We start from the raw sequence: 13,232 nt of genomic DNA, 5'->3' as shown, positions 1-13,232 counted from the left end.
CTGTTCTACAAAGTGAATCCATAACAGCCAAGACTACACAGAGACACCCTTTCTCAAGAAAAAAAAAAAGAATATTCCCAGCTCGAAGGCCAGAAAAACATTTAAATAAATTTAACAAAATCAAAGAAAAAAATTTCCTAACTTTAAGAAGGACATGCCTATAAGGCACAGGAAGCTGAAAAAACACTAAATAGATTGGACCAGAAAAGAAAGTCTTCCCACTACATGATAATTGAAACATTAAACATACAAAGAAATAATATTTTATTTCTTTTTTATGAGAAAAGGACCAAATATCATGTAAAGGAAAAATCATTAGAATTACACTTGGCTTCTCAATGGGGACACTAAAAGCCAGAAGGGCATGGGCAAATGCTTGCAGACTCTAAGAAATCATAAATGCCAGTCTAGAGTATAATACCCAGGAAAACTTTATATCACCATAGACAGAGAAAACAAGATATTCCGCAGCAGAGTCAAATTTAAACAATATCTTGAAAATGCAGGAAATAATTTCACACCAGCAAAACCAAAAGAAGAGAAACACACATGTGCATGCACACACACACACACACACACACACACACACACACACACACACACATACACACACACACACACACACACACACACACACTACCACCATGAACAACAAAATAAAAGGAATTAACAATCATTGGCCGTTAATATCACTCAATATCAATTAACATAATTCCTCAAGAAAAAGACACTGGTTAACAAAATGGATGTGAAAACAGTATGCTTCAACTCCATATGAAAAACACACCTCTGCAAAAGGGACTGGAAAAAGAGTTGCCAAGCAAATGAACCTAAGAAGTAAACTGGTAGAGCTATTCTAATATCTAATTTTAAAAAAGACTTCAAACTAAAATTAATCAAAAGTTATGAAGAAGGACATTTCATACACATCAAAGGAAAAACTCACCAAGATGATGTCTCAATTCTGAATATTCATGCCCCAAATGCAAGGCTACACACATTTGTAAATGAAACATTACTCAAGCATAAATAACACATCAGACTCCACACATTAATAGTAGGAGTTTTAAATACCCAACTCTCATCAATGGACACATCTTCCAGACAAAAACTAAACAAACAAACAAACAAAGGAACTAACAGACATTATGATACAAATGGACTTAACAGATATTTACAGAGCATTTCATCCAAACACAAAACAATATACCTTCTCAGCTCCTCATGAAATTTTCTTCAAAATTAGCCATACACTCAGTCACAAAGCAAGTCTCAACAAATACAATAAAATTGAAATAAACCCCACATATGTACCCTATCAGATCATGGCAGATTGAAGCTGTATTTCAACATAGACAGCCTACAAACTAAAGGAAACTGAACAACTGTCTATGAAATAACTACTGGGTCAAGTCAGAAATAAAGTAATTAAAGACTTCCTAGAATTAAATGAGAACAAACACCCAAAATCCTCAAATTTATGGGACACAATGAAAGTGGTAGTAAGAGGAAAGGTCACAGCACTAAGTGCCTTCAAAAAGAAAATAGAGAGATCTCATACTTGCAACTTACCAGCACATCTGAAAGAAGCAAATACATGCAAGAGGAGTAGATGGCAAGAAATAATTAACTGAGGGCTGAAATCTATAAATTAGAAACAAGGAAAACAAATAATCAATGAAAAAAAGAATTGGTTCTTTGAGAAAATCAACAAGATATACAAAGCCTTAGCCACACTAATTAAAACACGGAGAGAATTTCCAAATTAACAAACTCAGAAATGAAAAGAGGTACATAACAGACACACACATAAACAAAAATCCAATCAATAGGTCACACATCAAAATCCTGTACTCTACAAAATTGGAAAATCTAAGAGAGATGGACATTTTTCTTGATAGATACCACATACCAAGGTTAAATCAAGATCAGTTAAGCAATTTAAAGAGACCTATGACCCCTAAAGAAATAGAAACAGTCATTAAAAGTCTCTCAACCAAAGATTCCCAGGGCCAGTTGCTTTTAGCACAGTATTCTACCAGACTTTCAAGGAAAAGCTAATAGCAATACTCATCAAATTATTCCACAAAATAGAACAAAAGTAACATTGCCAAATTTATTTTATGAGGCCACAGTCACCCTGAAACACAGACCACACAAAGATTCAACAAAGAAAGGAAATTCAGAACAATTTCTCCCATGAACATTGATGTAAAAACACAAACGAAATCCAAGAAAAAAGACGTCATCCACCATGATCAAGTAGGTTTTACTCCAGAGATGCAGGGATGGTTCAACAGTCCACAATAAAGATACTGAAAGGAAAATCAAACATGATTATCTCATCAGATGCTGAAAAAGCCTTTGACAAAACCTAACTCTAGTTCATGATAAAATTCTTGGAGAGATCAGGCATAAAAGATCCATACTTAAACATAATAAAGGCAATATACAGAAAGCCTATAGCCAACATCAAATTACATAGAAACTCAAAGCAATCCCACTGAAATCAGTAACAAAGCAAGGTTACCAATGTCTCCACGTCTATTCACAATATAGAAGCTGAAGATCTAGCTAGAGTGATAACACAATGAAAAGTGATCAAGGGAAGCAAACTGGAAAGAAGCAAAGTATCACTATTCATAGATGTTATGGTAGTACATATAAGAGGTCCAACAAAGTTCAACCAGAGAACTCCTACAACTGATAAACAGCTAGTGTAATGGACATTCTCATGAATTTGCAAGGATGACCACAAATAACACTACTAGTAGTGAGGCATATGAAGCCTGAATTGGCCATCTCCAGTAACAAGGCAAGACTTCCACTGTAGGCATTAGAACACTATCCCAGCCACAAAACCTTTGGCCTACAATCTGACTTTCTTACAAGTGTGGGGTAAAGATAGCACAGAAAATTTGGGAATGGCCATCAATGACTGATCCAGCTTGGGACTCATGCCACAAAAGGGAGCCCACCCTTGACACTACCTAGAGGGCTAGGATGCATAGGTTGGAATCCCAGCCCAGAGACCCAGCATAGAATAAAAAAGGACCAGCAATAAAAATCAAAAATAAAATAAATTTTTGAAGTCAATGACATGATTCCTAATGATACTCTGCTATACTCCTAGGAGTATAACAGGATCCTAGAGTAATTGTCATTAGACTGGCTTTATCCAACAACTTACGGAAAGAAATGCAGAAATCCGCAGCCAAACATTAGGTGGAGCTCAGGAATCTTGAGGAAGATGGGGGAAAAGGATTTTTGGAACCAGAGGGAGCAAGGACACTAAAGAAACCTCACAGAACCAACTAGCCTAGTATCATAGGGCTCACTGAGACTGAACCAAGAATCAGAGAGCCTACATAGGTCTGAGTTAAGCACTTTGCATAGCCAGTTTTTGTATAAAATCTGTTAGTCTGTTTCTTTTATTGAGAAATTAAGACCACTGATACTTACTTTGGTCAATGAACATTGTTGGCTGTTTTCTATTTATTTATTTATTCATTCATTCATTCATTTACTTTGGATCCTGATCACAGCTTCCTCTCCCTCTTCACCTCCCAGCTCCTCCCTGTCATCTCCGCTCGCCCTCTCTGGCTCCTTCAATCTTTCTTTCTACTTTTTCACAAGGTTGCCTGAGCTCCTTCTAATATTTGTCTGTGGGCCTATGCATCTGTTTCCATCAGCTGCTTGATGAGCCCTCAAAAATGGCAGTTATGCTAGTCTGTTGTTTCTACATGTAGCAGAATATCATTAATAATATCAGGAGTGGGCTCTCTCTTATGACATGGTCTCAAGTTGGACCAGTCATTAGTTGTCCATTCCCTTTATTTATCTTGGCTCCAATCTTATCCCTGTACATCTTGGAGGCAGGACAAGTTGTGGGGCTAAGGCTTGGTAGCTGGGCTGGTGGTCCCATCCATTCATTGGAAGTCTTGCCTAGTTACAGGAGGTGGCCATATTGCTAGGAGTCTTACCAAGGGTCACTCTAACAGATTCCTGAGAGTTTTCATTGTCCTATATTTCTAGATCATCCCACTACACCAACAACTCTTGTTCTCATCCCAGTACTTTCGCCCTCCATCCTCTGGACACTTGATCCATCCTATTCCCCTTCCCTACCTCCTCTCCAACCCAGTTTCCTCCCTCCATCTACCATCTATTTTATTTTCCCTTCTCAGTGAAACTCAAGCATCCTCTCTTAGGACCTCCTTGTCACTTTGCTTTTTTGGGTCTGGGTAACATGGTTATCCTGTACTTTATGGCTAGTATCCACTTATAAGTGAGTATATACCATATGTGTTTTTACGGGTCCTGGGTTTCCTCACTTAGGATGATATTGTCTAGCTCTATCCATTGGCCTACAAACTTTATTGATGCTCTTGGTTTCAATAGCCGAGTAGTGACCAATTGTGTAAATGTACTACAATTCTTTATCCTTTCTTCAGTTGATGGGCATCTAGGTTGTTTCCAGCTTATGGCTATTATAAATAAAGCTTCTATGAACACAGTTGAGCAAGTAACCTTGTTATATGGTGGAGCATCTTTTGGGTATATGCCCAGGAGTGGTATAGCTGGGTCACAGTTTTCTGAAAAACTGCCATATTGATTTCCAGAGTGGTTGTACTCCCATCAACAATGGAGGCTTTTCTCCTTTCCCTACATCCTCATCAGCATGTGCTGTCACTTGAGTTTTTGATCTTAGCCATTCTGATGGGTGTAAGATGGACTCTCAGGGTAATTTTTATTTGCATTTCCCTAATGACTAAGGACATTGAAAAATTCTTGAAGTGCTTCTTGGCCATTAGAGACTCCTCTGCTGAGAATTTTTTGTTTCACTCCATACTCCATTATTAATTGGGTTATTTGATTTGTAGGTGGTTAATTTCTTCAGGTCTTTATGTATTTTGGACCCTCTGTCAGATGTAGGGTTGGCAAAGATACTTTCCCACCTCAATCCACCATTTTTTTCCAATTGACGGTGTCTTTTGCCTTACAGAAGCTTTTCAGTTTAATGAGGTCCCATTTATTAATTGTTGATCTTAGTGCCTGAGCTATTGGTGTTCTTTTCAGGAAGTTGTTTCTTGTACCTATGAGTTCAAGGCTATGCAGCTATATAGAATTTCTCAGGGTATTCTGCAGTAGAATTTCTGAACTTTAGTGGAGACAAATTGTCTTGACTGTTACTAATGTTGTTTTTACACTGGGACATAGTCATGTGGGTTTGAAATGATTACATTTCTAGGTGTTGGTATCTGGTCTTGTCTATATTACGTTGGTCTTCCATTTCCTAGTTTCTGTTGTCCTCTCTGGAACTTAGGAACATGTGGTAACTGTGGATTGATAAAAATGCTTCTGTGATATGTGACTACTGAGGGTCCTGTGTAGTTGTTTCTAGGTATAAGGAGCTGACTAATAAATGAGTATGAGCTATTAGGTTAGGGTTTCTGTGAGTGTCCACAGGAAGGAGTAAAATTTGTTGTACCACCTGGATTTCTGTAGACTTTGAAGAATGGGGGCAATGAGAAAAGAGAATCCACAGCAGGTGGTCTGCTGCAAAGCTGGGGATAAGACTAGGTATTTGGATGGCTGGTAGGGAGAGTGAAGTTTGACTCCCTGATCCTCTGGCAACCATGGCCAATAGCTTTCCAGGGAGTGCAGATGTTGGTGGCTGAGACAAAGGGATGGTGTGGTGGGAAGAGGCTGCAGGAGAAGATCTTCTGGATCCCTGGAATTGCGGTAGAGTGGAAGGAGATGCCACAGTAAGTGGCTTCCCAGAAAGGTGGAGATAATGCTGGGCATTGGAAATGGAAGATAGGAGTGAGAGTAAAGATCACATACCTGATTTCCTGTCATGCATGGCTGGCTGGTTTCCGAAGGGTTCATAGTGTTATGTTGGTGAATATTAATAATTAATATTCATATTATTAACAACGATTAGTTATTCCTATAGCAGATATTTTCCCCAAATAACCACACATGGAGACTATGATTTATTCAAAAGCTAAACACAGAGCCGAGAATAATCTAATCCACTACCTTACTATCAATTTGTCTTCCACCTGTCCAAAGTCCCCAATACTTGTAGTTATCATCTACTCTGGAATCTGTCCTTTCTCCTTCCTCCTGTATCTTCCTCCTCCCCTTCTCCTTGCATTCCTACTCCCTCAAGGGCAGGAACCTTCTCTCCACACCCCTGGCCCCACTCAGCCAGTGTCAGCACTTTATTGGCCAGTCAGGGATAATTTGGTGGACGAGGTTACACAAACGTTATTTTGGTTACATGAGGGATTACTCATAGAAATAGTAAGAAGTTCATGAGGCAAGGAGTTAACATCTCAATACATGGTGGCTCTAGATCAACCCCACTGTGTAACACTAAAAAATGCATAAATGTTACTTTTTCATAAAATGAGAAGAAAATTAAGTAGTTTCTCAAAGTAGAAGTATAAAAGTCAAAGTAAATAGCATTCTTAATTAAGCAAAGGAGGATTAAAATGTTAAAATGTGGTATTTACAATTACATAAAAAACAATGTGCATTTATATTTATTTCACTTACCATAATGACATAAAACAGATTCAGACAGACATATGCCACATGTTCTCCTCATGTGTAGAGGACAAAAGGAAAAGCACATATAAGCATATAAACTGGACTATTGCAGAGAATAAAATGTGTAAGAGAGTGGATGAAATTAAAGGACAATGGAGTCAAATATGGTTAAAGTACATGACATGAGTTATGAAACTGGTAAAAATTAATTCCACTATCTTGTAAAATTTATGTGTGAAAAAAATCTTGTTAAACATGGAAAACATCTTTTATCTAACTAAAGTATAAGTTACATATAATAAGTACATACTTAAGGACAACTTTAGAGATTTTAATTCTTTTTCATTTATAGGTCTTTGAGAATTCTTACAATATACCTTCTGACAGGGTATACAAATGAGGATAAAATCAGCCAGTGTCTGCCTTGGGTTTCCTTTAAGATGCAAGGAAGTTGAACAGACACTGACTACTTGAAAAGAAAAGTCAAGAGTTATCCTCCATTGCACAGAAAGCACTTTAGTGCCTGTGTCTAAGATAGTGGAGCAGAAATAGATGTGGACATAAAATGTTGACTAGAAGCCAGAGTGATGTCTCTGTGTTTAAGAGTGTTTGCTAATCTTTCACAGGAGCTAGGTTCAATTCTAGGTTCATTGGTAGCCATAATTCTTTAAGGTCTGACACCCTTCTCTGACACCTGTGGACAACAGGCATAGGTGTGGCATACAAACATACATGAAGGCAAAACATTCATGTACATGAAAAATTGTAAACTCGTCAAATCAATATAATGACTACAAGAAACAATCAGTGGCAATCAGACACTGGTACATCAAAGAATATATATATATATATATATATATATATATATATATAGAGAGAGAGAGAGAGAGAGAGAGAGAGAGAGAGAGAGAGAGAGAGAGACTGTCGAACTTTGGCCTATAAGTTACAGAAAATAAACTAATAACTTTCTACTAGTTCTCAATATGGGCATCATGTGTCTGTGTAAGTGCTAAAAGAACCCCATTACAAGAATTTGTTTTCTTTCTTATATTTCAAAATAGATGGAGAAATGGGTGTTTGAAATAACAATTCCATTTTGCAAGCACTTAACAAAAGTGAGAGCAATAGATTCTGATACAAATGCCGTTATACTTTGGTTTGAAAAAGTAAAAGAAAATGAGAAGGAAAGGCTAAGATGATGGTGTGAACAAAGTGCTTGAATCAGAAGGCAGCCTTGAAGGAATGCTGGAGAGCAAGTGTGCTTCTTATTTGGAGAGTCACATAACCTGAATTAACTGAAGACTATGCCTTTGCACGGAGAACACTGATTATGATAAAGCTGAAAAACAGATAATGTTGATAAAGCCACATAATTACCACATTAGCAAATCTCACTTTTATACAGACTCAAGAAGAGGTGTCAGGAAGTTTGACTGTGAGGGAGTAAAAATGTTTTGAAAATACCCTTGTGGAGATTTACCTCATAATACAATGAAATTAGGATGCTTCTCCCATGGTCTAGACGAGGAGAAAGACGTTAGACTACAGCGTAAGCAGTAAAATAGAGAATGAAATCCCAAAGGATCAAAAGAAGTTGTGTCTCAACTCTGGGAAAAGACACAAGAGAAAAAAATGCCAAAACTTTCTTGTGTTTACCCCAGGTGATGTTGAGAATACCAACAGGTGAGGTAAAGGTAAAGAAAGATACAGAAAGCCCTCTGCCATTTGGCTCGTGATACTTTCTAAACTATTACCCATTAATCAAATGAATTATTCTATTCATAGATGGTTATGGTCATGATCCATTGCACAATAAACAGAACTGTAGGTTAGTTGTTATGATGCTTAAAAGACTAAGATGTTATTACTATTGGTTTTATCACGAAATCCTTTAGTGTTTTTACTCTTACATCATTTAAATTTTAGGTAGTTTTGAACTCTGGTACCCCATATTTGGCCACCTCCTCTTGGTAGCGAGGCCTGGTGGCACTCAAAGAAAGAATAAGCAGGCTACCAAGATGAGAATTGATAGCCTATGACCATATAGGGGGGAGAAGGTCCCCCTCAGTCTTAGGCCTAGGGGAGGAGAATAGGGTGAAAGCAGGAGAAAGGGGGGAACAGGAGGATACAAGTGATGGGACAACAATTGAGTTGTAATCTGGATAAATTAATTAAATAAAAATTAAAAAAGCAAGAATATAATAAAAAACAATTTAATGCCTACATCTATCATACTCATCCATTGTACTTAAATCTATTATTTCTTTCGCATCCTTTAAAACATAATAATTTTATTCTCTCACTATGTATAAATACATTAAATTGCCCTAATAGTACCTGATAAATGAGACCAAATGAAAAAGACTGTCATTTATTTTGTAGCTTAATAAATGCCATGGTAAATTACCCCTGCCTGATTTCTCATTTAAAAACCAATTAACAAACAATTTTCTGGATAAATAACTTTTTCATGGAATTTTTTACTTCCTGGTTTCGAAGGGTATAAATCACAGGGTTCATCAAGGGAAATATTACTGTGTGGAAGAAAGAAACCACTTTGTCAGCTGATAAGGCTGTGAATGGGCGTGTATAGATAAAAATTGCAGGTCCAAACATAAGAAAGATAATTATAACATGAGTGGTACACGTGGATATGGCTTTGTTTTTTCCTTCAGAAGATGACCTGTGCACATGGCATAAGATAACGGCATAGGAAGCCAGAAGGCCTAGGAAACACACAAGGGTAAGCAGGCCACTATTGAAGATCATTAGGAGCTCAACCACAAAGGTGTCCGTGCAGGCTAGCTTGATGACCTGTGGGACATCACAGAAGAAGTTATCTAGATGGTTTGGGCCACAGAACGGTAAGCGAATGATTAGGACAACCTGAATGATGGAATGAACAAGACCTCCAACCCACGGAGCCAACAGCATCACATAGCAGAGCCTGGGGTTCATCACAGTGGAATAGTGTAAAGGCCTGCAGATGGCAATGTAGCGGTCAAAGGCCATCACGACCAGAAGTAAAAATTCCCCTCCTCCAAGGAAGTGCAAGAAAAACAGTTGAATGATGCAGTGTTTGTAAGAGATTATCTTCTTCTCCGAGAAAATGTCCACCAGCATCCTGGGAGTCACAATAAACGAGTAGGAGGCATCCAGGAAGGCCAAATTTCCCAGGAAGAAATAAAGTGGGGCACTGAGTCCAGGGTCTGACATGATAGTGAGTATGATGAAGACATTTCCGGGCAAGATGACGGTGTAGAAAATTAAGCTCAGAACAAAGACCAAGCGCTGAATGTCATGTGACTGGGTCAGTCCTTCAAGAATGAATTCCGTGACAACTGTCCTGTTTTCTGTCTCCATTACCAGTCCCTACAGAGCATTAACAAAGGAAGCATTTATTCCTGTCTTTCCCACCTGGCTCATAGCTATTCTCCAACTAGAAGCGTGGTTAGATACAAGTAAGCTGTCCTGTCACTCTCCTCAGCTAAACTGTCTCCTCTGTCCTGCAGCTTCTACATTTCATAACTGCAAAACCCTTTGCTCTTTGAGCCACACCTTCCTGCCAGCTTTAGTCCTGAACTTCTTATTTTACTCTCATGTGAAGAAAAAGATTCCGTTTTTCTGAGTTTATTTCTCATTGCTCTAAAAATGATTGCCTTTTTGTTTTGTTTTGTTTTTGTTTTTGACACAGAAAACAACCTACCTACACATATTAAAGTCTTCATCTATAACTTTCCCAAGGGGGTGGGAAATGATTGATCTTTAAGAGGAATGATACATATATTCTATGTCTTAACTATAAAGTCATTGTTTCATACATGTGCTTATCAAATAGTTTATCAATATTATTAAACTATATTATCAGTTGATATTTGCTCTTTAGACATCAATTATGCCTTAAGATTACTGGCCTAATTCTACTTAACCACACCAAAAAAAAACCCTCCTTTTTTTTCTGAAGATGCTTTTCCATACTGAAGATGTAACCTTTAATCTGGTGTGAGTACAGAAACCTTTGGGTAGTTGAAGAAGAACAAACTGATGCTTTTCTGCATAATACTCTTCCTATGAAGAGTGTGTTCTGTATCAAGATAAACATGAAAATTTATTGTTATTATAACTGCAGCAATTTCCTGACCTGTGCATTTTCCTCTGAGTTCTCTGAAGTCCTGTCTTTTAGTTTGTATAGCTTTTATAGCCTCATTCTGTTGTTGACTATAAATATACAAAGACCTTTTAGATATCTGTGTTTATCACAAATAGGTTGTGAGATGAAATTTGAATAACTAAAGGGAGATATATTATATAACAATAATTCTGTCTGATAGAAGATGTTTTACACAGTCTTACTTACAAAATGAAATTTTTGAAAGTCATATCATTGAAACTGGAAAAAAAGAATAGAAAGAAAAAGTGCTTCATTATCTACAACTGAAGAGAGAGACAGAGTAAAAGGGAAAAATGGAATAAAATAACAAATCTCTAAAATTAAAAATCAGTTCCAATATTTACAATTAAATATTCACGATCTTCAATGTCTCTATCTCTCTCAGTTTTTATCATTCATCTCTTTTCTAACTTTATAATGGTATATTTAATAATGATACAAATTTCCATATATTGTTAAAGTAAGAATTATAGAATAAGCACATTACATCATAAAAGCACACACCTGTGTGTATATATACTTAAAAATAAATATATAGGTACATACACATCATATCCTAACTAAAACAAAATTCAAAATGTGTGTAATAGATGATCACATTGGTAGCACTAACTAAACCTGATATTACTGTTAACACTAAAATGAAGACATGTAGTTTGAAGAAGACATGGAAGGCACTAAGGATTCCTCCTTAGTGAGGAAAGTTTAGTGGTAAATAGATGTGATCAATATGATTTGCACAAATGTACAAATGCACAAGATAGTCTAAGTTCTAAGAGTAAGTGTAATACTGATTTTTTCCTTAATTTTAGACTGAAATTGCTGAGGTTTTTTTATCTGTATAAATCTAAGATTACAAAATAAAAACTTACATAGGTTTAACTTCAGCTGATGTCAAAGTGTTCATCGGAATCACCTGTAAAAGGAGAACCTCTTTTCCCAGCTCTGTAGGAAACCATGTCAGAGTTTGTCTTTTTCAAAACCAGGATCTAGCCAATGGTCAGAACATTCTCCACACTTGAGTGGAGAGTGGGATATGACTTTCTCACATACTCTGGTGCCTCAACTTTGACCATGTCCCCTGGAGGGGGAGACCTGGTGGCACTCAGAGGAAGGACAGCAGGTTACCGAGAAGAGACTTGATACCCTATGAGCATATACAGGGGGAGGTAATCCCCCTCAGGAACAGTCATAGGGGAGGGGAATGAGGGGAAAATGGGAGGGAGGGAAGAATGGGAGGATACAAGGGATGGGACAACCATTGAGATGTAACAAGAATAAATTAATAAAAAAAAGAAAGAAGAAAAAAAAAGAAAAAAACCAGGATCCAGGGAAATATACTCTTTTCAATTCTTGGTATGACATTTTTATTGGTTATAGTGACTATATTTTCTCCTTTGTTTTAGTTGGTAGTTATAAATTGATGACTAAGATAACACCAAAATTATTTGTAATTTTAATACTATGCAATCCTAATAAAACAATTCTAAATATCAGGAGAAAGAACTGTATTATTCAGAATGCACTTTAATTTGGTGTTCATATATCATTCTATTTTTTGCATTTGAGTAAATATAGAGCATAAAGAACTATATTTTGCATCCCTTTGTTTTATTCTTTATAAATATGAAAAATAAGAATAATTTTTACCTCACTAACTATCCACCAGTACTCTCACAGAGCAAGCATCTCCCGTCTCTAATCAAAGAGACGATACCTGAGGTTCAAACTTTAGTTTACAATTTTTCTTATAACAGAGGGTCCTTTTACAGTTTGACACACACAACCATAATTTATGATGCAATGGATAATGGGCTTTGGGGAATTTGAAGGCTGACTAAGCTGTGGGGAATTTCTGTGGGAACTGTCAAAATGCCAACAGGTAATGGGCAAAGAATGAACGAGGGATTTAATACATATATCAGTCCAAGTATATGGCAATCAAGATTTACAAAGTAAGCAATGTGTTCTAAAACAAATATTCTGTCACTGAAATATTAGAGACCCTTGAGATGGAACAAACATGAAGAACCCCCAACCTGAAGACAACCTATCATGGTACCAGGAGGCCCTATGCAAGCTTTCGAAGAGGGCAGCAACCACAAGTCTGACCCAGCCATAATGCAGCACAGCAATGACCAGTGTAGCACAATAACCCTGAAGGGGCAACAGTGGCAAGCATACTCTTGTGGTAACCAAACAACCTTTAATTGGACTTAAGACCCCCCCCAACAGGAAAATCATGTTTGGTACTAGAAATCTAGCTAACTGATCAATGTTAGTGAACTCATGGTCATTGGTGGAGAATCCTCAACTGCACATTCACTAAACCAGCACACCCCTAACAACAGTGCATTTCCCCCATTAGAATGAATATTAAGGATAATTTTGTTAGAGTTTGAAAGAAAAGTAGTGGGGCAGTTAAGCTGTAAATGCCAACAGCTTCTCAGAGAATGGAGATGGGGAAGACAAATTCATGCCTTCAGTGTTAGCTGAACAA

General features: G+C 37.1%; 1 protein-coding gene across 1 annotated transcript; it reads right to left on the bottom strand.

Moving 5' to 3' along the window:
- Nucleotides 1-8,997: 8,997 nt before the first annotated feature.
- LOC311589140 (olfactory receptor 4N2-like) lies at nt 8,998-9,924 on the bottom strand (the record flags this gene model as incomplete). The annotated part of the gene is made up of 1 exon (XM_084767422.1): nt 8,998-9,924. The coding sequence occupies one exon, from the start codon at nt 9,922-9,924 to the stop codon at nt 8,998-9,000; it is 927 nt and encodes a 308-aa protein (XP_084623548.1).
- Between the last annotated feature and the right edge of the window lie 3,308 nt (nt 9,925-13,232).

The sequence above is a fragment of the Acomys minous genome (genome assembly GCF_964271855.1).
Source record: "Acomys minous genome assembly, chromosome: 18".
Taxonomy (NCBI): Eukaryota; Metazoa; Chordata; class Mammalia; order Rodentia; family Muridae; genus Acomys; species Acomys minous.
The sequence above is the reverse complement of the archived record's forward strand: the minus strand, read 5'-3'. Positions and strand labels throughout refer to the sequence as shown.